This window comes from Strigops habroptila, chromosome 6, assembly GCF_004027225.2.
Source record: "Strigops habroptila isolate Jane chromosome 6, bStrHab1.2.pri, whole genome shotgun sequence".
In the NCBI taxonomy this organism is placed as follows: Eukaryota; Metazoa; Chordata; class Aves; order Psittaciformes; family Psittacidae; genus Strigops; species Strigops habroptila.
Genome location: NC_044282.2, coordinates 31,405,079 through 31,429,360, shown reverse-complemented (window position 1 = coordinate 31,429,360; position 24,282 = coordinate 31,405,079). Strand labels below are relative to the sequence as shown.

Here is a 24,282-nt window from a genome sequence, read left to right as displayed (position 1 = left end):
CCAATCCTTGTTACCAGTCTAAAATGGAATTATCAGGACCAAGCAGATCAAAAGGAAATCTTCACCAACTAACAATAGTAAAGAGTGAATCTTAAAGCTCACAAGGATACAAGAATTGTATAGGCTCGTGCAAGAGCCTGCCCCACAGGGGTGCCACGTCACACAGGTGAAGATGCTGCCTGACTTCAGGTGGCACGCAGCCACCCTCATGCCTGTACACAAAGTGAGCCAGGAGCCACTTCTGTCCCCAAAGCCTCCTCATGCAGTACAGCTTGTGTTCCTGCACCAAAACCAGGGAAACTGCAGCCAAACTGCCCATGAAGAACTGCCTTTAACATATGAGAATATCCACTGGCAGGTGTTAAACCCATGCCAGAGTCTGTGCAAGCGATTAAATACTACAGATGATCTCATGCCATTGTTTAAAGTGCTGTGCCCATGCCTCATTGTATGTAGTGTAGATCCAGCCACAGAGACTCCCCTCACAAATCTCTCCTTTTTGGACACTGATGTTCCTGCCTTGGTTTTTTATTGCTTGCCTTTTCTGAGGAACAGAACCTTTTCTGCTTAAATCGTGCTCCAATCTTGCACCATGACAGCTGAAATAATGAACTCATATTATGTTGTGGCTGCAGTTCTCAGTGAGGGGCAAAAATGCCCTATTATACTTGTTTTCTACCATCCCATGTTACTAAGCCTCTGCACAAGTTATTGTGCCTTTACTGTAACCTAGAGACGTAGCGTGGCTTTTTGAATAAAACATCAAAAATGTTCAGCACTGGAGATATTACAAGCATATTCCATTTGATTAATTAAAAAGACTTCTCTAAGGAAATATTTGATTTCTTGCACCATCCCTGAACACGGTACACTCACATGACCTCTAGCCTTTCATTCCCTACAGAGTACTTGCACAAAATCCTCAGGGTAGAGTATATTATAAGAGCCATGGAAAGAATGCAATAGTGCATTTCAGCCCCCATGTCCTCAGTTACTACCATGTAATTTATATATTGCAAAAATGACAGATTTTCCTTTCAGTAACACAAACGTCTTGACCTTGTGTAAGGTTCATTGATGTGGCAAAGGTCCTTAGTTTTCTTGCTTTAACGTTTTGGCTAGCTTAAATTTGCTGATTCAAAATGAAGCTGCATAGCATCAAAACAAAGCTGCTCAATTTGTATAAACCCCACATGACGGGGCTAAATAACATTTTATTAGCTATGTATCAATCTGTGCTAGACAGCAGATTTATTTTCTTGTGATTGTTTAACTTGATGATAGAGCTTTCATTTATTACCCTTGTTACTGTAATTAATCAGGAAGATCTGACATTCTGATCTAAGCTTCAAATAATTTTTTCATTTTTTGTAACTAAGTACAGGCCAATGGTTTGAGGCATTATTTTAGTTTATTCCAACCAAGGTCCTAGACAAGGTCCTAGACAACCAAGACATATATGAGTCCATAATATGTCTTGAGGAACTTGCTGTGCACCATTGCTCACTGGACCAAGTGCTTACTTGGTGGTCACAGCTGAATGATTAGCAAGCTCAGCTCCATGAGGGACAGCAGCAGACCACACCACACAGAAGTTTGATTTGCATGCATTTCAAATAAAATAACAGAGATACGTATCTAAAAATACACTAAAATCATACATTTAGAGTAACTTAGAATTTTTCTTTCTTAGTCTTCTCACATGACCATCTAAACTTGCTGGCTAATGTGCCATTAATTATAATAAGATCAGCTGTTTTAACTGCACAATTATTGTGCATATAATTAATTGTTTTTAGAAAGTCTCCTGGACCTTCATATCATCACTCAAAAGGAAAAGGACTCCTTTTTAATTAAGTAGTGGGATCTGTTCCATGAAATATTGCCAGTGCCGAAAATTTTTGAGAAGTTAGTTAAATAATAACTGAAGATAATTGAGAGCTGTTAGAAAGGAATGCTAGAATTTTACATATTTGGAACTTGCCTGCATTATATGATAGCTGATATAAATTAGGTTTCTGACCTTTAAAAATTGTACTTACAAAGAAGAGAGACTAGATAATTATACCCAGAATATGTAAGAAGCTTCCCACCAATCCTGTCTTCCATTTTGGCCAAATCTGAGCTTTTTTAGAAATGCTTTCACATATAAAATGTTGTTAAGGATATTCTTTATGATATTCTGCTTCATACTGCACTGCAGCTCCCAAATTCAGTTCTGATGTCCTCTTCTCTTCCCCATCCCGAAAGTTTTGCCTTTTTTAGGTCAAAGGCAAGGGAGAAAGGAAAGTCCTACGGAGAGAGCACTGCTGCACTCCTCACAGGTAGTGCCTGCAGGGCGGAGGCCCAGGTCAGGGCGGAAGGGAAAGATAGATCCTTCAGGCTCATGCAGATGTGCTCTTCCTTCCAGGAGGCACTAGTCTCATTCCTTTCCTGAGAAATCGCTTTACAGCATGGAAATTGCAACCATTTCATAAAAGCTCCCTGTAAATAATGTTTTCAAATGTTATCACCCTTATTCCCTCTTTCTTAATTTTGCCACTTGAATACTGTTGTGTACTACCAGGGATTTTTGTGTCATTTTCTAGACAAATGTTAAGCATATAACATGAAGAACATGTCATGGAAGTTTACTTGCTTCGCCTCCTTCCTTCTTTCATGATAAGAAGAAAACTGCTTCTTTTTTTGTTGGGTTTTGTTGACTTTTTTAGGGATCAAGGAAACAAAAACAAGGGGGCTCCCTTGGGCCCCCTTCCTCTGGCCTTTGCTCTGGAAAGCACGTAAACATGGGCTCTCACCTTTCCCTTTTTGAGGCAGCTTTGGGCATTCTTATCATTAAGTATTTAATTAAGTTCCATCCCAATTAGTGTTGCCTTTTACAGCTGATTTTTCCTATTGAGGTTAGCAAGCAATCACAGTAAAAAGATTTATGTGAACTCTTTACTGAAAGAGAGTCAGCTTGTTGATGTTTTAAAGCAAAGGAAAATTTGAAAGAAAATCACTTCTAGGGGTAGTGAAGAGAATTTGTATTCATGGTTCAATAAACAGGAAAATAATGAGAGCTTGTGAAGAGGTGAGAAGTTTCATGAAGCAAGTTTAAACGAAGGCATTAGACTGAGACTTTTTATTTTGATAAAGGGAAATTGCATTAATTGTATGAACATAGACCATGAAGATGTTTGTACCTAGAATATTTTTTGAGGGGAAAAAAGTAACAGAGATTTTGTGAAACATTCTGTGCATTATATTTGTGGAAATGCTATAAAATATGTACAGGATATTGATTTGTTTAGAGAATAAAGGCTAAATCCCTGAATCCCCACAGCAAGTGCTCAGGATAAAGGAAGGTACTTCAAAGGCAGTGTAAAGTTGAGCGAAATGCACTTATCTTCTAGGTATCCTGGGCATTATCTAGAGCAGCATAACAGAGGCTCTACGTTGCCTGCAGAAGGGGCTGAAAGAACAGAAGAATGAAGGTCTTAAGCTGCCAGCATTACTTCTTGAGAGGTCACCTGAGCCCGGTAGCTATTTCAGAGTAAGGCAGTTTGGAGTCTAACACTAAAGCAGCTGCCTGGCCACCCCTGCTGCAGCAGGCCTATGTATTGGCACCTCCCATAGGCACAATCTGTCCTCCAAAAGGTTGGAATTTATGTCTACTTTTACTTGCCCAGAAGCTAGATGCGCTGAATTCTCCACTCATTTTCTTCCTGACCACTCATGCACCAAATGACTTTGGAGATGAATGTGTCATCCTGGGGTGCCCTGCACTGCTGCCCTGGGCAGTCAGAGCAGCTCTGCACTCGAATGAAGCTGCCGGATGGGGTGGAGAACAGGCTGTGGACCTGCACGATGAATTGCTTGGACTTCAGTTCCCAAGCTGAACTCTGGATTTTGAATGGCGGTTATAAACTATGGCTCGATGTAACTCAGCATCTGTGAAAATTAGGCCACCATCCATTTTTCACCTTGAGTCATGCATTGCAGTGAAAATCAGGCTTTTTTACCAAATGCTTTTTTTACCAAGTTGACACAACACTGTGCTGTAACATGAATAATAGAGAGTCATATGTATGCAGTCCATCATCTTCAGGCACCTATTTAGGTTTTGCCCTGTTTAAAAGGTGGGTACTCAGCCTCAGCAGAATGATTTAGATCACCCACATGAAAAGCCCTAACTACTTCCTACAATGTCAAACTAAGATCAAAGTGCTTCCAAAGGCTGCCAAAAAACAAGTTAAAGAGTCTATGTTGGGATCACTGATCACCGTGTTAGGAGCGCTTCCACGGAACTATTCATGGTGTCAGCACATGCACTTATTAATGCTGGATAGTCATTGCTAGCATATGGCAGTTCCCAGAAAACAAATTAAAAAGTACAAAATCTTTTTGATTCTGTTTAAACAGACGCATAATTACTTGAATGTTACCGACTTTGAAAGCATGGAGCAATGAGGGTGATCAGAGCAGTGTCACAGTTTTCCCCGTGCCAAAGCATGTTATTAAACAACAGAAAATGCTTCCAAAAAAGGACACATGATATTTACAGAAATAATAAATCAAGCCTTGTGTGTAACTTTTGTGCAGAGCAATATGAAATGCAGCTAAAAACTTGTAAGCATTTTGTTGATGACATAAAATGTTTCAGAAAGGAGTAATATTTTTGCCCATTTATTTGTGGTGATCATAAATGACTGGAGTTTGCATGAAGAATGCATTAATGCTGTGACAAACTAGGAAATATTAAGACAATTTTAATGACTTGTGCATGCTTCTCATCTATTTCTTGGTAATTGCTGATTTGCTGTGTGATTAATCAAAGACTTCTTCAGGAAGAAAGAAAAAGAAATTAAAAAGTGGCAATAACAAGATTAAGCCCGAAGTAAATAATGTCAAAGATTGTAAGACAATAGCGGGTGCCTCATCAGTTGTGAAATAAACATTTTCCAGATTGACATTTAGGATCAAAACACATCCTGAATCATAAAGATGTTGGTATTAAAAAAGGGTAATTGTTTCTGGATCGTGAGACTGGCTGACACCCCTTCTTATGGAGACTTGCAATGGTATGTCTAAATCTGTACTAAGAGACGCACCATAGTTGAGATGGAATTCATGAGCTAACCAAGCAACAGACTTGAAAGGCCTGATTAGCTGCTGGTAGAGGCTCCTGGAGAGAAGGAAGAACCAGTGCTAACCCTAGGAAGGCTAGGCAGATCAGCCAGGTTCATGCAGAGGAGCTGCTGCCTAAGGTTCCTTGGGGAGTCATGGACAAAGGGTATGGGGAAGTATGAAACAGAAGATACGTGCAAGCCTGGGCATAAGCTGCCACCAGAGGGTCTACCTGTCCCGTCAATGACGTGGAAGGCTCTCTCTGGGAACAGGCAGCAGCTTGGAGGGAGGCTTGTCAGAGGCCGTAGCTTAGCCGTGTATGGGAATTGGCAGGGATTTTAACAGCTGGAGCTCTGAAGTGGCCAAACTGACCCCAACACAGCCCTGACCTCAAGGATGAACTCAAGAGGGCCAGAAGCGATACGAGTACATCTCACCTCGTAATTATGTCGTACACAACATGAGCTTCCACTGGAAAAATTCATCAGAATGTGAACTTTGATTTCACTGGTGTTGTAAGCTGGGATTTTTTTTCCAAATTGTTACTGTGCATTTCCCAAACTTTTTTCCCAAGTCTGCTCAGTACTCTAAAGAAACATGAATGTTTCCCAGATGAATCAAACAAGGTTTATAGCTTTTCACAAGTTTTATTGACATGTGGTACTGAGTGTCTGCCATAATGAAGGAAATTCATGTCAGTGGGAATATTACAAAGAAAAAAAGAAGGTGGTTTATTAGAGGCATATCTCTTCTTAAAGCTGGCTTAAACTTATAAGAATTTTCCAGCCTCTGTCTAAAGATTTTGCTAGGTTTTGTATCCACATGTGAGCAACATGGAATACTGTAATTGCACTACACTGTTCTGAAAATGGTTCTGCAAAGATATACTGTGTTAAGAAAACTATTAATGACACAAGACTTGGAAAAGGACCCAGGAACCATATCAGTGAAAGAACCATTCAGAAACATGTTTATTTTAAACTTTCAAGTTGGAGTCTCCTGTTCCATTGGGGTTACATGGTTGTAGATCTTGTGATTTTAGCAGAATTACTCCTAATTTATGCTGGCATATCTGAGTAGATTCAGATACGAGACTCTCCGGAAATACCAGTAGCGGAAAAACCTCTGGTTTCAGTGTGGAACTTAGAAATGAGCTGGGAGATTTCAGCACTGGAAGAGGTAACTGGAGAGGCTGATCAGGCATGACACCTGGAAAGTTAGCGTTGTGAAATGGTGAGAACCTTCAGAGAGGGGGGTTTAGCTAGTGTATATACTTATAAAACTAATTACACAGTTTATTTTAGCTAATCACATTTCTGGGCAGGGATACAAATGTTAGGCAGGATAGGTGGAGAGACATATATATTTTATCAATAAGACAAGCCAAGTCAGTAGCAAAGCTCGTGAAAGTGCAAAAAAAAAGCACTCTTGTCATCACTATAGGCACAACTTACAGCAATAGCATGGAAGGGGAAATTTCAAAGTCTTGTATGAAAATTTCATTTTTACAATGTGAAACTGATTTTTTTAAGGTTGCATTTGATTGTTTCATGTGTACTTAAGCATATAATTACCTTGGCTATAAACCATCTTTCCTTCTGTATTAAACTGATCTGCCAAAGAAATCTCCTGTTCTTCAAAGGAGATGTTCCTCATGAATGTACCGGTTCAGCAACAGTCAAAGAAGAAAGCATATTCTTGAGGGTAATGAACTAGTCGGGGCCATCAAAATAAATTACTGTGTCCAAATACTAAAACTGTGAAGACAACAATGTAGCAATACCAGTTCTTGAAAATGCAGCCTAGTACAATGCTGTTTATGCCAAGATAGACTTCCTATTAGATTTAAAAGGTACCACAAAATTTCCAGGCACTTCTGACTGACAAGGAATACTTTTTAATTTACAGCCCTTCTGAAAAAGGAACTTGCAAAAAATGTCCTGCAAGCATTTGTGTCTGATTGCACTTCAAATCTGCTTGTAATAAAGCCCCTGAAATGGTTTACTTGCTATGTTTCTGGATGACTAAGCCTATGTTTCAAGTAACAGCATGAATGTAGGCAGAGAGATAGGACTTGGAAGAAATCTCCTCCGTTACTGAGAGTTACTAAATCCCATCCTTTTTTCTCCATTTTACACTCTCTTCCTTGTGAAGCAGAGGCACTTTACATGTTGAAATACACTGACTTTGGGTGAAATTCTTCACCTGGGCAATTGGACTTTATGCAATTGAAGAAAGATGGTTTGAGAGGAAATAACATCTACCCTCAAGAGTTTTTCTGTACTTCACATGCTTTCGAGACTTACATGATGTACGGGAACCCACTGATCCTGTGCTCCTTGCTCTGTTTCTATTCTAGCACATTTTAAGTTTGTAAACCTTCTTGGTCATGCATCAGTCTCTGTTTTCTTTGTGTGTTGAGGTATGCTGGGCACTTCTGAGATTTCTAGCTAATTCTCAAATGGCAGCTCTGCAGAGGTGGTGTTAGGAAGGGTAGAGGATCCATTTTTTGCAGGCAAATAAATACAGGAACTTGGCTTAAGCTCCTGTTGCAAAGGAAGGCTGCAATATCTACATAGCTCTGAGGGATAAGGTGGCAATTAATCTGTGATGGATGTCATTCTCTATTAATTTTGGGTAAAAAGGTACTGTGTTTATTTTCATCTGTAATAAAGTGTTGGATCATTCCACAGCCTCCTTATTAAATGAAATGGATCTTCTCCTCTGTCTTGAATGTCAAGTTGATCCACAGTGGTAAAAAAATAGCAATTTAATATAACTTCAGCATCTTTTGATTCTCCCATCACACCTGTTAGTTCACCACTTCCCCTTAAGACAGAGAATATGATGAAAAACAATGAGACATCAGGAAAAGACATACTGGTACTCAACCCTTAATTTGTTTGAAAAATAACACGGCTTGCTTCCTTTCTAACTTTTACTATTTACATTGGGGGCTATCTGGCCTTTTATGACACAAGCATAGACACGCACAAGTACATCATATAGTTCATAAACTGATGAAGCTCTGTCTTATTTGATTTGTAGTCCTTATTTTTACAGAACCACTGTGCAGGCAGTTAGAAAACACTAAGGAAGAGATTTTTAAATGCTGCTTGTTTCGTCTGCTCTTGTATTTCGCAGCTGACACCAGTCTTGGAACAGATGATGTTTACGATGATAAAGGGTGCCAGTGTGATGTGTCAGTAGAAGATCTCACCCCTGCTCTTAAAACTGTCATCAGAGCAATCAGGTGAGTAAAAAATACTGAACGAATAAATACTTGAGGTTTCTTTAATCAAGATACTAGTTAACTGCATGTCAATTAATAAAATGTGAGTTGAACTTATTACATGGCTATATTTGTTACATAACTAATGCTAATATAGTTTATGCTTCCTTTTCATCAGTATTTTAGTTAAGTTACAAGTTAAGATATTTTATCTGTTCTGTTACTATCTTTGCAATATCTAAAAATATTACACGATTAGATTCAGAAAAAAAAAAAAGAGTAATGAATGCTGGTTTCCACTACATTTCCTGCAATCCAAAATACTGTAATCCATTTTGATGCAATTCTACTGAATGTGTACCACCTTGGGTAGAAAATTATTTCCTTTAAAAGTTTCAGGGGTTCTTGAATTTCCATAATCCTGAAACTGTCTGTTATATGACTTTCATTGCAACTTTCTTCTGGTAACAGCAGAATAATTACAATCATTCAATTATGCAAAGCCTTGCCTGCCACTATCCAGTGAACTAAATATAACCCAAATAATTTAAAACTAATAGTCTCCTTCTTTTCCAAGAAAGTAGCAAACTGCATTGAAACTTACAAGATTACCTGCATTGAAAGCTTAAACTTAATATTCACCCTACTGTGACTGCCAAGACTCTTCATTTTCCCAAATATCTTGAAATGCAAATCCTGACAGGCAAAATCCGCACCATCAACAAGCAAGGAGAGCTCAAGCATTCCCTCTCTGCTGACAGCAAACCTGAGAGTATTGCTGGGGGTCACCCCAATGGCTCTGCGTCACACTCACACAACTGCCTGACACCCTTCCTGCAGGCAGGCAGGCAGCAACCGCAGGGGGTTTTTGCAAAACCCTGTGGAAAGATGATGTTTTCCTGCAAGGAGACTCTCGCCTGAGTCTTCTCAACACTATGGGAAGAAAGAACGCAAGCCCTTTCTCAAATAATTTCATACAGTGATAACCTATGCACTTGTATTTCCTTCCTCTTTTTCCACCGATTGCCAGTGAAGACCGATAGCAAGTAAGGCTGTTCCTAATACTTTTCTACTAGCACAGACAGCTTGACAGATCACTTGCAGACATGTGTTCCAATAATTTTTCCAACGTGCCTGGAAATGACCTCACAGGACGTGTCAGATACCAGGTCTGTGTCCACAGCCACTGCAAGTGGCAACTCAAATGTCACCGCTGAGAACCATCTCTTGCCAGCTATGTTTCAGCAGGTGACAGAAATCCTTCTACACAGTGGACACCCACCTAAAAGGCAGGCCTATTCCTTCAAGTGGAAAATGCTCAAATTAGGATCCATCAGCATACTCCATTGACTCTGGTGCCAAAGATCCTTGTCTGTGGTGATGCATTTTAAACAGACTGGTTGACTCTTAGCTCCAAGTGCACCTTGCCACTGTACTGGCAAGTGATACCAACAGTCATCTCATTCTTAATACTGTACAAATTCGTTAAGATCAGCTTGACATTTTAATACTAAATTCATGCAGCTTGTTTACAAATGAACCACTAGATTGCTCAATGCATCACCTACATCTTTGCTTGGTTCTCTTGGTAATTACCAGCTCTAATAGAAAGTAAACAGCTGTGAAAGACATAGTTGGCAAACTTTCTCCACAGTGCCATCTACAGACGTGTTCTAATAAGACGAGCAAAGATGCAACTGTTTCAGACATGCACTATTTAATTGGTTAGAGTCAGCTTTTTAGGTTATTTCCAATTTTTTATCTGTATACTTGGCTTACCAAAAACCAACTCATTTCACCACTGAGGCTGAGAATAAGAATCTCCACTTGCTATCAATTAGCCAAGAATCTCTCCCATCTCTCCCTGAGAATGTTGGTGTTTTACTGGATTACAAGCAGTGCATACATCTTGCTTCAGAAATGCACCTTTGTTTAAGATCTGTAAAGCGGTAATATGCTATGATCTTCAGACTTCTGTTAAATGCTATACCTTAATCTCTCAAAATCAAGAGACTGATAATTCAGTACATCAGGTAGCTGATACTCCTCTTTCTGATTATTCAGAGTATCTGTTACCTGACTACACTGGGATCTATGCAAACATCTGAAGAAGGATCTGAGACCCTATATAGTAACTGTAGAATTTCAAGATGATAACATCTGCTTATATGGAAACTTTGTGCCTCGTTTTGAAGTTTGTTTTTAGCAACGGCTTTGAATTGCAAAGGCCGTGGGGGAGGGTGGAAGCTGTTTTTCCTTTCATGCTGTATACAAAGGCAGATGAAGACAGAAGGTACTTGCATAGCTTCATGAGACACTAGGAAAAGACCTCAAATACAAGCGCATACACAGTCAAATCCATTCTGGCTATATCATCTTGAAAAACTGCAATAAGAGAGAGTCATTATTTTTTCCTACTTGGAGCTAAGTATAAATTGTTTTATGATGATACAAACGGTCCTTTTATTTTGGGGAAAAATGAAATTAGCAAAATTAATTAATGCCTGTGGGTTTACAGAGGTAGAGCGTCCCTCAGTTTTGGAATCAGAAAGAACTGGGGTATTTTTCAGTGAAAGGAGCCTCGAATATGCTTGTTACTCTCAGGTTGGACAGCCTTGAAATAGCAAAAGACAACACCAGTTTTATTTATAATCTTTCTTTTTGGTAATTTCAAAGTGTACTGCTTCAGTTTTGACCTTGCTCACTCACATTTTTCCCAGTATTACTTTATTCTTCAAAACTACTTGATTTTAAACAAACAAACCCTCAAATTTTCATTTTTAAGTAGTCAATACAGGAGATGGAGAAAACAGTTCTTCCCTGAAAAAGTTCTTAACATATTGGCCCATTCCAAAAATAGGACTCCCAACTAGTCCTACCGAAGACCCACTGGGCAGACCTGTCCACTAACATGTCAAGCTACTAGCCTCCTCTCAACCCTCCCACAGGCTGTCTTCCACAGCGCATCTCTTGTGCTGCCCCTTCCTTACTTACAAACTCTCTGTCAGGAAAGACCAACTGAGGCAGTAGGGAAAGTAAGGAAAAGCTGCTCAATACATTTGCATAATGTTGGGTGAGCAGGGAACAGATAGGTAGTGTGGTGAAACGTAGTGTGCTCCACAGCATGCCTTAGGCCTGGCTAGGATCAGTCCTGCTCCTCTGCAGTCTCTGGCTGGAATGAGAGCAGTGCACAAAGCAGTTCTTGCTAAGGGTATACTGAGCCTTTCGGCCAGCATGTTTTGTAGCACTACTCAACCAGCCCTAGTCTTGTCGTGAACAGAAAGCCACTAATATCCTGCAGAGTTCCCGCAGAATAACAAAAAACATTGCATTTTCCAGCTTTGTTAGTTCACAATGATGAATGTATATAAAAGAGACTAAAAAGAAGTTGAGGATATCTTGTTTCCATATATTGCAACATCTCTGATCATTTTTCATAGCAAGAGGCACTAAATTCTGTAATACTCTCCACAATGGAAATGACGGAATTATTTTACTATTTATGGAATATAAAATCATATTTGAGAAGCATAAATAAATATTCAAGAGGAAATAACTGCAATGGCAGTTTCTGCTAGACCTATAAAATGTATTTTTAGCAGCCATTATGAATTTGTTCAGTGGTGGTGTTTCAGAATCCTCTATTTCTTTTAAATCACAACACATTTTATATCTTCTGCCTAGATGGTCTTCAGAGTCTAGGCAAGGCTCTTAGATGTGTCTTTGGCTATGACAGCACTATGCTTGGGAGAAAACAATGTCCCTGGCTCCTAGGTTAGTCGTGGTAAAGACCTGAGAGAGGAGGCAGTTTTGACCACCCAGCCTACATATAGTGGAACTGTCTCTCAACCACCTTTGTCTGTTGGCCTTTTTATATTGGATCCTGATCTCTTCTGCACACTGCAGTTTACCAGGAAGAAGGGTTATTTGGCAAGGTAAGGGTAGAGAGATAGAGGAACCAGAACGGCTAAATCTGTGTATACCTGCTTTCCTGATGTAGTAAGTGAGCAAACAGCCTGTGGTCACCTCATCCTGCTATGGGTAAACAACCTCCCTGTCTTTTAATCTTCAAGACAGTAACCATGTATGAGTTTGCTTGAATCCCAGTAGAATGAAGATAGTTTCTTCCTGAGATAGTGACAAGACTTAAAAGACAAAAATAAAAAATAACATGAGTACAACAGGGCTGCACAGAGGATGAGAGATGTTCTGACTCAGTGCTAGTCTCAGTAAAGTACACTATTGACAAGCAAAATAGCTTTTAATACTGGAAGGAGCAATGTGAATGAAAATTAAAATGTAACAAATAACAAGAAAGATATGCAACCTGCATGTTCAGAAAACACCATCATTCTAGATCAGGGCTGATCCTGCATTTGGTGACAGATAAATGGATGCTGCTTTTGGCTGCTAGGGGTCAATAAGACAGAAGTTGGTATAGGACATGTAACTCTTCAAATTATCAAGGCAAGTGTAGATTAGTGGGTCCTGTGGTTTAGACACTACCTATAGACAAAACACTTTGATATATTGGTCTTTCACGAGACTTTTCTTTTGCTCTCCTCTGGAAGCATCATTGAAATAGGCTACTTTTTATGTCTAATTCTCACCATAAAATTGTCATGGTTGTGACTTGGGTAGGTTTACAATCATGTATCGTCTATCACATTAAATATGAGTTATAAAATACCACCTCGCTACATGGCATACAAATAATGTTTTTAAAAGCCCTGGGGACTATACGGTTTTGTTCTTTTGGGTTAATTCTTACTTTCAATTACTGCCGTTTGGTCAGTACTGGCAGTTCAGAATTGCCAGTGGCGACTCAGTTCTGTTTATGATGAGTCTTGTTTGCCCCCTCGTGGTATAATTAGAAAAGACAGACTGAGCTGTAGTTCGCCCTATTCTTAAGGGCTGGTGCTTCAAATAGTTGGGATATGAATAACATTTTCCCTTTTTCGCACCCACCCGTGCCTGCACAAGTGAACCCTTCGTTTTTATCCCAGAGGAACACATCAGAATAGGCAATTCTTTATTCTAGAAGCACAAATGCAGGAAGCTCAAAGGCTTTTTGGTTCTATTATATTGTTATTTCAAGATACAGAAAGCAAATTGAGTTTTTACAATTGACAGTAAGTAACTGTGGTGAATCAACCAAGCTTAAGAACTGCAAAGGAGTTGCTAGGCTCCATCACTGGAAGAATTCAGGTTTTCTGTTTCTTAATTAACTTGCAGGCTTTTAAAATGCCTGTCTTTTATAACCCTTCAGGTTTGTTGCACTGTTTATGTAAAATTTTATATATTTGAAGTAAAAAGAAGCAGTGTGGGTATGTTCCAAACCCTGCTGAAGTTAATTAAGATGGCACCAAATGAGCTAATACCTAAACCAGAATTAGTGCAGTTACACCTCACTGATACAGCCGCAATGCTTTCGATCCTGTCTTTGACTTCTGAACATTATGAACAAACTGCCTTGATAAGTAAAAAAACTGCTACAAAGCTGAAATTGAAAGGCAGCAATGAAGACTTGTGTGCACACTGATTAAGAAGCTTCTATGGCTGTTAATAAGAATTAGTCTTCTGTCTCTTCTCTTGTAAAATCACCTAGTTGTGGTAAATTCAGTTGTCTTCAATCATGCTATTAATCCTCTGGCTGTGCTTTTCTAGAAGAGTTTCATATTTTTACTTTACCTAGAGCGTGAAGTAAAAAATTGTGACCACCAAAATAGAGAGAATAACAACAAAAGAATGATACTTTCTTGTATGTCAGCTACATCATTTATTCTTTGCAACCTGAATAAAGAACTAGGTTCAGGAGACTTGTCTGTGCTGTCAGACTATTATGAACAGAATATCTTTGCACCATTTGACAGCTAAAAGAAAAAAAAATCTGCATACCAGCTTTAGAGGCCTTAGGATTACAAAAGATGCTGAAAGCCTTTAGTCTGTAGAGCTGGCTGACATGCAAAAGAGTAAAGTGCATCATCTGACATATTTAAAACTGTATGGAGATCAATCCTGAACTGTCAAGGTGATGGACTACTCCTAACAGGTATTTACCATTTTTAATTTCTATTATCAGAATCATAGTTCAAGTTCTATACCAGTGACAAGCAATCTCATTTTTAACTAGTAGTTACCAGAACGGGAAATACCAATAGCCTAAGCACTGTGGGAAAAGGCTGGTACTATTCGGAAGAACATTCATGCATGATACAGAAATCAGTAGAGGATCAGTATACACTATTAATCTGACTCAACATACCTATTATCATAATGTCTGTCCTAACTATACAAAGTATTGTTTTCCTGAATTCCACTAAAACCTTACTAATCTATCACAGACTGAGAGCCATGCTTTGGGTTTTATTATAATTCATTGTCTTACAGCTGCTAAATATATATCATACTAAACACAGAGGGAATATATTCGCATGAAATAATGGCATTTGGAATAGGTTACCAATTTACTGTGTCTGCATTTTAATTGCAATAGATAGCAAATATCAGCAGTTTGGCCCTAATGGGAATTCATAAGCTCTGTAACATTGACCAGAATGGCCAACACACCTCAACCCTCGGCTTCTCTCCCAGTTCTTACACAGTTGTCTCTTCTACAGCTCTCAGGTAAACCAAGGAGAACTTCAGGTTTTACCAGCTGCTGGAAAATCAATTCACTGTCATTTACTTTCAAAATTTATCACTTCTATTATTTAAAATTTGCTATTTAATATCAATTGTTTCATTCTTAGAAGAGCTACGCCGCGGACATCACAGAAACTTGTGCAAGAATCACATAAAAATATATGCCATTCATCAATTTTGAATATTTGCTGTTATCTGATGCTTACTATTCTGCAGTAAAATTCAAGGAAGAAAAAAAATCACCAGTGCTAATTAAACAATAATTCCCATAGGCTTCGATATGGAACAAACATCTAATTAAACAATAAATTCCCTAGATTTCAATATGAAACAAACATGAAACTTCTATTTAGCCTGCAAATTTTGTTCCTAAGTCATTAAAATAAATTAAAAACAATTACTTGGGCCTGAATGTTAACTAAAAATAAAAACTGATGAAAAATTGAGTACATAATTTTTTATATTTCTTTTTTTACAAAACGGAAACTAAAAAACTTAAAATGCATACCAGAAGAAGATTATTATTATTGCTTCTTGTGTAATCGATTTGTTAAAGAAATCTTTCCTCTAATAAGGACAGAAGTAGCTTAAGCACAAGTGTAACTTACACAGTATCCCACTCAAGTCAGTGGGACTAAGCCTAGGTTTAAGTTAAGCATGTTCTTCAGTACCTTTCATACCAGGCACCTAGCATAAAAAAAGCCAGATGGGTATGTACTGATAAACCAAACACTGCACTGCTCTGCACTCTTTAAAACAGTGTTATTCGTTGTGTCTTAAATAACAATTCAAAGGGAGAGTTACAACACGTTCGTATTTATTAAAAACCTGTGTGAAAGGAAAAGTTCACTTGCACAAGCTGTTTGAAATATCTTCCGTTAAAAAATTAGCTGTCAAATTTTATCAGTGGAATACAATGTATTGTTTCACTACAGTTGAAGATTAATCTGTGAAATGTTTTTTCCCCTCAGAATTATGAAATTTCATGTTGCAAAAAGGAAGTTTAAGGAAACACTTCGTCCATATGATGTCAAAGATGTCATTGAACAGTATTCAGCAGGTCATCTAGACATGTTATGCAGGATTAAGAGTCTTCAGTCTCGGTAAGGAAAGAATAATTTCTGCTCTGCATAAGCATCTTACGTTATGTCATTCACAGCATAATGAATATTGGTAATGTTTAACATTTCTGTGTCACATTTGGGTAAAAATTGCCATTCATGCTTCAGCCCAACCTCTCTGTGAGCACAGGTGAGCCAGAAACTACGTTGTGGGTAAAAACAAGCAAAAAACCATGCATCTGAATTGTCTCCAGAACATGGAAGTCTGAACAATAGAAAAGGTAATCCTCCACCTGTAAAGTCCAGTCATAAACAAGGAATTTAGTCAGGAGGCTGTCAACAGGAAAAGACTTTCTCTTTTCAGATAAAAGAAATTGAGAACTACTGGTAATGCAGTATGTATGTAGTTTTTATGTTCAAGATTCCCAGCAATAATAATTTAAAAACAAAACAAAACACAACTTTCCATCGTGTGTATTAATACCAGCATTAGGGCTGAGTCTCCTGCTTCAAACTGACAACTTTCCCAGGACTTGATGGTGGTGTTAGGATGGGTTTGTTGAAGGTGGCACTGGTATGTCTGTTCCTCCACATCAGGCTGCTGGAGAGTCCACCTCCTCTCTCCCCCTCTTCGCAAATCTAGCTCTGGTTCTACCACATGATGGCTAAGTTCTGGCCCCTGGTTAGTGTCAACAGAAAAGAAAAGCAGCCTCAAATGCCTTTTTTTTTTTCTCTTAATAAATAAAATTGTCTTTTTCCCAGGTGCTTTTCTGAAGTACTGTGATTTTAATTTTTAATATACGGCTACAGCAAACACTTCCGTATCATCACTATTTTCAGCAATCACAGCAGCTTTTGATTTCTTTTACAGCGTTGACCAAATTCTTGGGAAAGGACAAATCACAGCAGATAAAAGAAGCAGAGAAAAGAATCCTGCAGAGAATGAGACAACTGATGACCTCAGTATGTTAGGACGTGTAGTCAAGGTGGAGAAACAGGTAGAGTAATTATCTGTGTCACTTTGTCTGGCTCTATTGCTCATGACTTTTGTCTATTTTATTGCTAGTTTCAAAGGCTGAACGGGTTTGATTGGGTTTTGTTCTAATATCTGCTTCATTTACATGTTGAAATAAAATTGATATTAATAGCACTACCATAACTGCCTTCCATGTACAAAAAAGTAAGTAAGGAAAAATCGCAGATTACAGGGGTTTTTCCCCTTTTACCAGCTTGAATATGAAAAATTTACATGGCTTTTGGCATTCTTTTTCCAAGTCTCAATAGAATATACCAAGCTTTTTCCGTTTTCCTCTTCAGCAGTCACATTTTCCCTTTGCTTGGGTTGAAAATATTTTAGATTAGTATTTGGCATTAATGTTAATCTTTTCCTCTCCTCCTGTAGGTACAATCCATTGAGTCAAAACTGGACTGTCTATTAGATATTTATCAACAAGTTTTGAGAAAAGGATCTGCATCTGCGCTCACTTTGGCTTCATTTCAAATGCCAGCTTTTGAGTGTGAGCAGACTTCTGATTATCAGAGTCCATCAGACAGCAAAGATTTGTCTAATTCTGCACAAATTAGTGGATGTGTATCCAGATCAGCTAGTGCCAATCTGCCTCGTGGCCTACAGCTTATACTGACACCAAATGAATTTAGCACTCAGGCTTACTATGCTTTCAGTCCAGCTATGCATAGTCAAGCAACACAAGTGCCAAATGATGGACCTGCAACAGTTAATAATACATCAAACCAAATAAACCAGGCAACTAAGCCAGCAACTCCAACAACGTTACAAATACCACCTTTCTCATCAATGAAGCACATCAATAGGCCTGAGCCCGTTCATATTATTCCTGTAACCACACAGGAAAATATTTCCGATGTCACCGCTTGCCTTGTTGCATCAAAGGATAATGGACAAGTTGCACAGCCCAGTGTGACGAAGGATCTCACATGGAGAAAAAGTCTGGATACAGAAGGGGAACCTTTGCTCTCAGTTAAACCTGTGCTGCAAATGGATTTAGGAAAATCTTTATCTGTACAAAACCTTATACAATCAACAGAAGAACTGAATGTACAGATGGCTGGCAGTGACTCCAGTGGTTCCAGAGGTAGCCAAGATGTATACTCCAAATGGAGGGAGTCAAAATTATTTATAACTGATGAAGAGTTGGAGACAGAGGCAGGAACAGAGACTACTGAAGCCATCTCGCGCCCGTTAGTGGAAACAACTCTCTCTGCTGACTCTCTAAGGACTGGAATATCAAGATCATCTCAAAGCATCTGCAAGACAGGGGACGGTACAGAAGCACTCAATCTGCTCCACGTCAAACTTAAATAACAGCTTGTGGGCTTTCTTCATTGGCTGGGTCATTCCTCTAGTCATACATATCATAGCATGAACTATTTCAAAAGCCTTTTTAATAAGATAAAATCACAAAAATCAGGATGAATCTGCAAAGCAGTCGAATGAGCCCATATCTCCTAGTTGCATGAAAATGCATGTTTAAGTGATGGCTAAGATTCAGATTTACACCTACAGTACGGCAGCCTTTCATGTAGTACAGTAGGTTTAAATAATGAGTTGCCTACAAAGCTAATGCTGCAGGATGTATCAAAAAGCAAAAATTTGAGCATTTAGACCTAGTGCCGTTTCTACAGGGCAGAAGTAAAAATTGTAAGGTTTAAAGCACTTTGCTTCTGAACTAATTAAATATATATATATAATGTCCTGATTTAGATGATAGTTTATGTTTACAACAAAAAAAATTATCTACAGCTGCTAGCAAGGTACCAAGGAAACCAGTAATATGGGATCAGAAATGGCTGCCAGTTGCAAGATACACACATTAGCTCGTCAGTAATCTGTTATTTTTAACTCTGAAAACCAGTATGTTAATATCCATCTGATTTTTGGTGATACAGTGCTGTGGCAAAAGAACCTGACACACCACTATCATGTTGATTTTTTTTATAACAAGAACATTCTTTTGCTATGAAAAGTTTGTATTTTAAGGGTTGGGGCTGGCCCTAGAAGGGGATAACCTGTGTGACTGCACTAAAAATTATGGGGAATCTCTCATTCTTCCTGTCTTATTGAGGAGCTAGCTTGTGAATTTTGGCAGCAGGAGGTGAGGGAACGAAGCAGGTGCTGCCTTTATTGTAGAAGCTATATTTCTTTGTGTGGAAATTTTGGCAATTTTCCTTGCAGCCCCAACCTGATACCATGACAGCACTTGTTGAGTCTGGGAAAAGAAGGAAAATAAGGAACTGAAATACAGAGTAAAAGTAAAGAGGACAGAACAGGGAAGAGAGAAAGACAACACCATAAATGAAGAAAAAAAAAATAATAATATGGATTTAGATGGGCAGGAGGGGAATGATCCCAGAAAAGGAAGGTAAAGAGGCAAAAAGATATATTTATTTTAAATCCAGCTTACCAGTCACACATATTGAGTGCTATTTCCAAAAAAAAAAAAAAAAAAAAAAAAAAAGAAACCATGTAGGCAATCAGAAATGGAAACAGGAGTAGGAAAGACTGAAAAAAAAAATAAAAATCTAAAGGCAAGGGGTTTTTTGTTTGTTTGCTTTAAAAAAAAAAGGGGGGGGAGGAGGAGGGAGAGGAAAGTGGTCACACTCTTACAGCTCAACACTGTGTCCCAACTGCAGTAATTTCTTGTGAACTTTCCAAAAAAGGACCTTCATACTGCTTCCTCCTAATACCCAAGTTTTCAAATTCAAAGCCTACATCAGAGCAAGCTTTCCTGCTTGATACGTGCTCTCTTTTTATTATCCTAACTTACACTTCCCTTCCGCTGAGACGCAGGAGCAGTGTTAGTGCCTATCTGCACATCCCCAACAAGGCTTTGCCACTGGGAGAAACCTTGCAGAGCCTAAACACGCTTTCGCTCTTCCCAGCTGAACGAGGTGTCTGTGCGTTGCCTCCCCCCCGATTTATTACCCACCTGCACCACAAGCTTGTAGACAACCCAACTTGGGCTCAGCCTCCCTCTAGCAGCAGGAACACCGAATGTACGGGGGTGCCAGTGCCAGCTCACTCAGGGCAGTGTTTTCTCAAGGCCCAGACCTGCTGGGAACTTGCTATGTACATCAAAAACATCACTCCAGTCTTAACCATGGCTAAATGCTGTAGATCGTATTGTGAAGGACTTTATCTGTTTACTATGAAACCATTGTAATTTCTGCTTCCGTATCTCCTTTACAGAAGTATTCCTGGATGTTACATGACAACCTTATTATGTGAAAGTACATGCAAACTGTAGAGTGTATATATTGTGTCGTTATACGGGGTCCACGGATAAGTACACTGTGTTCCATGGCTCACGCCGGAGCAAACTTCAGCTGTTAAATCCTGAAAGACACCTTGAAGCACAATTTCCTCACCACTGATTTGCCATATGACTTACCACATTCAGCCTTTCCTGTTTTCTTTTATGTGCAGTCTGACATACTAAAGCCTGATTACAACCGGAACTTTGTGAGGATAAATAGTGGGGGTTTTCCACATCTCAGTTCTTATTTGAATTAATTTGAATTAACTTATTTGAATGTCTGCAGTTTACCCAGACAGATCTGTAAGTTTAGAGTACTATCCAAAATTTTAAAACTTACAAGGTTGGAGTTTTTTAGACTTTTCTTTATTTTTCCTAACTGTTCATGGTGCCTTTCTCACCTTTCATATGAAGCCTCCTACTGGCCTAAGCATAAACCCGTACTTAGGATCAGTTAAGAAGCAAAGAGATGGGGCACGTGGCAACTGTGTGTCAGTATTGAAACTCCCTTCCCCTCCTTGATGAGATTGAAAAATCAAGGCATCATGAATTGGACACCGCTCTTCCACCTCCATCTGCGTGAGCAGATGGTTGCACCCCCATTGACCCAGAAGGCGTCAATGGGAGAATTGAGCATTGGCCCTGCCTGTACCAATTCCGCACAGAAACAGGGCCTTGGGTTTTGCTGATAATTTATCTCACAGAAACTTGGTATTTTTGCCTTAAATGACATGCTTGAGTCCTTCTAACTTTAAGTTAATTTATTTAATACAATTTTGTGCACAAAAGAATGAGTTCTATAAATTATGTATGAAAATGTTAATGTCTTTACAAAGGACTAATAAATCCAGAAGATCATATCTTTTCAAATTATGGTTTAAAATCCTAATTTTTTTTTCTTTTATGCTCACCATTATTATTTTTGTAGCTGAAAGTCTTATCATATAGGAATTTTTTAAGATAATATTGATAGAAAATAGAGTGAATATATGAACTTCTGGAGAGGAAGAATTGTTTGTTTGGATTTTTATAAGCTTTGCTCATATTTCCTCATGAGGAGTTTACTGTTTCTATGCTTTCGCTTTAAAAGACAGTGTCATGAGTGACAGTCATTCATTGGTTTCACAAAAGAAGGACCTGTGTGGCTTTTCAAGTCTTGTCCTGAGCTGCTTATTAAAGCCCAGGTCATGACAGCTAATAAGAATTGTTCATGAGTAGGGACAAAGGACAAATTTTTTTCTGATTTACAATCCACTTGAGGATTGTTGAAGAGAGAATCTGAACTTCAGTAAGAGCTTCAGGAATTAAGCCTTATCCAAGCAACTGTTTTCTGATCAGCATGTTTGTTGCACCTGATTGAAGAGAGAACTGAAAAGAATAGTTTTGATGATTATTATTTGTTAAAAAATTTGTATTTGCTCCTGGCTTATATGATCTATACTTTTTATTTAAATATGAATATGGTGTTTTAGCCTAGGGTTCAAGATTGCAAAGATCATACACTTTTATTCACAGTGCCCACAGTTGTTCCATGTATTTTTGAGATAATCCTACTTAGAGTGACTGCTCTTATTATAGTATGGTGATGAGTAATTCACCTGCTCTTCTGTGACAGGTCAAATCATACAAATCATACAAATTGCTGATGTATAGTAGAACATCTGGTGTACAATAGTATTTTTGGATTGGGACCTGCAATCCTTACTCAAGCAAAAATTCTACAGAATTCCTTCATTCTATGGAATTAAATAATTTTTCTTGAATTGGGAGCTCAGGGTCAAATCCTTATTTTGTTGGGCATCTGTTTAAAGTGAAAATGGTAATATTCCAGTTATTTCCTGAGGAAACTAATACTTTGCTGAATTTACCCATGTCACATTGACTATATAAAAAATAACGCACAAAGTACTGATGTAAAAAGGGAAGAAGAGAAGGGACATTTTTAAAAAGCACAGAGAAAAGGAGAATAACCAGAAAAGAGAAGTAAGCAGGAAAAGAATATATAACAGCCAAGGAAAGAAAAAAGAGTTTAAACACCTGATGCTAAATTCATCCTTGGATGGCTTTACTGACTTCAATGAATTCAGTGCCCAACTGGGTGAAGTTCAGCCTCCACTGGGATAATCAGGCTCAGTTCCACTGACCTTAAAGGAACTGAACCCATCTACAACAGGAATGAACTTGCCTCTCTGGGCCAACTTTTATCCTGACTCATATGTCATGCAATCCTTTTGGATTCATTAGGTTTGGATGAAATATAAGTCAGAAAAGAATTTGCCCCAGATATTTCTGCTTCACATTTTTTTTCAAGTGTGTTAATCGAGTTAAAATGGATTACAACATCACACAAACTGCTGTCACTGTCTAAAAAGGTTAATTGGTTTTTAAAATAAGAACTGTCCCCTGCAGCGTCAGTGGAAGCATGCAATATTTTCCTGTCCATTCATCTGGATGCAAATGTGGCCATTCATTTAGCTGTGGCTATGTATAGGACAATTCCAGACATATCCGATATCATCCGCTATTGGAAGCATTTTTTACTTCTTTGAAAGATAAAAAGACAGTTTCATAACAGGCTTAGAAATGGTGAAGGCTGCTTCCACTGACACTGCAACAACATTAGCCAGTACATTACAATGTTAATTGTAACTTCTTGACAACGTTGAATCCATATTGTTGTTAATAAAAATGATTTGAAAAGTACCATGCTTACTGGGGTTTTTTCCTTACATAAAAGATTGTGTGCTGTGAGCACATATCAGGCAAGAAAAGAATTTAAACTTGCTCATTGTTTTCCTTTTGAAGTTTTATAATTTTTTATTAAATGGACCAAACTGGAATTTAGCTAGAATGAAATGCACACAAACCAGTCTGATAGGTTCAGTTTCTGGTTACTGTTTACAGCAGAGTTTACTTCATGCTTCAGCACCCCTGTGAAAAGGAGTTTGGAAGTTATTATTACCTTTCCTTTCAGATAAACAGTAGTTGATTCAGGATGAGAGATCAGGGGCCTGTGCAAGGAGCAGGATTCCTCAAGGAAGGCCCATCTACTACCTCCGTTTAACTTGAGGCCTAGGTAAAGCCCTTTCCTCTGTGTTGAATTGTGGAAGTTGCTCTAGAATGCTACTGCACCACACCTACAGCCTTCTTTCCCCACTTTGCTCTTTCTGCAGTCCTGCTGAAGATAAGCTTTAGCATTTGAATGTATTAAATCTATAGTGCCTGTTCTTGTGGTGAAGTCACTGTCTCTGTGGAGGCTTCAAAACACAGCAAGATATCCATGCACAGATGACCTCTACCTCTGATGAGTGAAATCTTGGATATTGAAATTTAAAGATGCAGTCTCCAGAAAGGCAGATTTTCTATGTCAGCCATTGTACTCACAGGCTATGTAAACACTGCCAAGCTCTGCCTAAGAATAAACACGGGACAGGAAAAAAGTCAAACATGCATGCAGGCTCTTCTGTTAAACTAGGCAGTCTTGCTTCATGTATATATAGAGATAGCAAGGAAGCGTCGGAAAGCAGCTGTGTCAAGTTTTTCCTTTTTGAGTTACCCTGCAGGTCACAACAGCCAGGCACAGGTGGTCATGAGCACCCATAAAGACACATACATCGATGTTCACCATTCAGCTCTGTACTATGCCTAAAAGGGAAAGTTAAAGCCCTCATTAAGCAGATGTTCAGTGTAATTGAAGCTTTTTCTTTATATTATTTTTTCACTGTGACACCGAGTGAGCAGTGGCACAGGCTACCCAGGAGTTTGTGGAGTCTCCATCCTTAGAGATACTCATAAGCTACCTGGACACAGTCCTGGACAACCAGCTCTTGGTGTCCCTGCTTGAGCAGGGGGCTGGACAAGAAGACCTCCAGAGGTCTCTTCAACCTCAGCCCTTCTGTGATTCTGTTTGCAATATTGTGCCAGCTTTAGTATCTTCAGT

The 24,282-nt window shown here is 38.7% G+C and overlaps 1 protein-coding gene across 1 annotated transcript in view; it reads left to right on the top strand.

The window, feature by feature from the left end:
• KCNQ5 (potassium voltage-gated channel subfamily Q member 5) overlaps positions 1-23,045 on the top strand; it is a 276,037-nt gene extending 252,992 nt beyond the window's left edge. The window contains exons 11-14 of the mRNA XM_030489965.1: positions 8,254-8,362; positions 15,958-16,089; positions 16,919-17,045; positions 17,450-23,045. Coding sequence (XP_030345825.1) covers positions 8,254-8,362; positions 15,958-16,089; positions 16,919-17,045; positions 17,450-18,391 — 1,310 coding nt within the window. The 3' untranslated portion in view covers positions 18,392-23,045. The remainder of the gene's footprint in view (positions 1-8,253; positions 8,363-15,957; positions 16,090-16,918; positions 17,046-17,449) is intronic.
• The last annotated feature ends 1,237 nt before the right edge of the window (positions 23,046-24,282 follow it).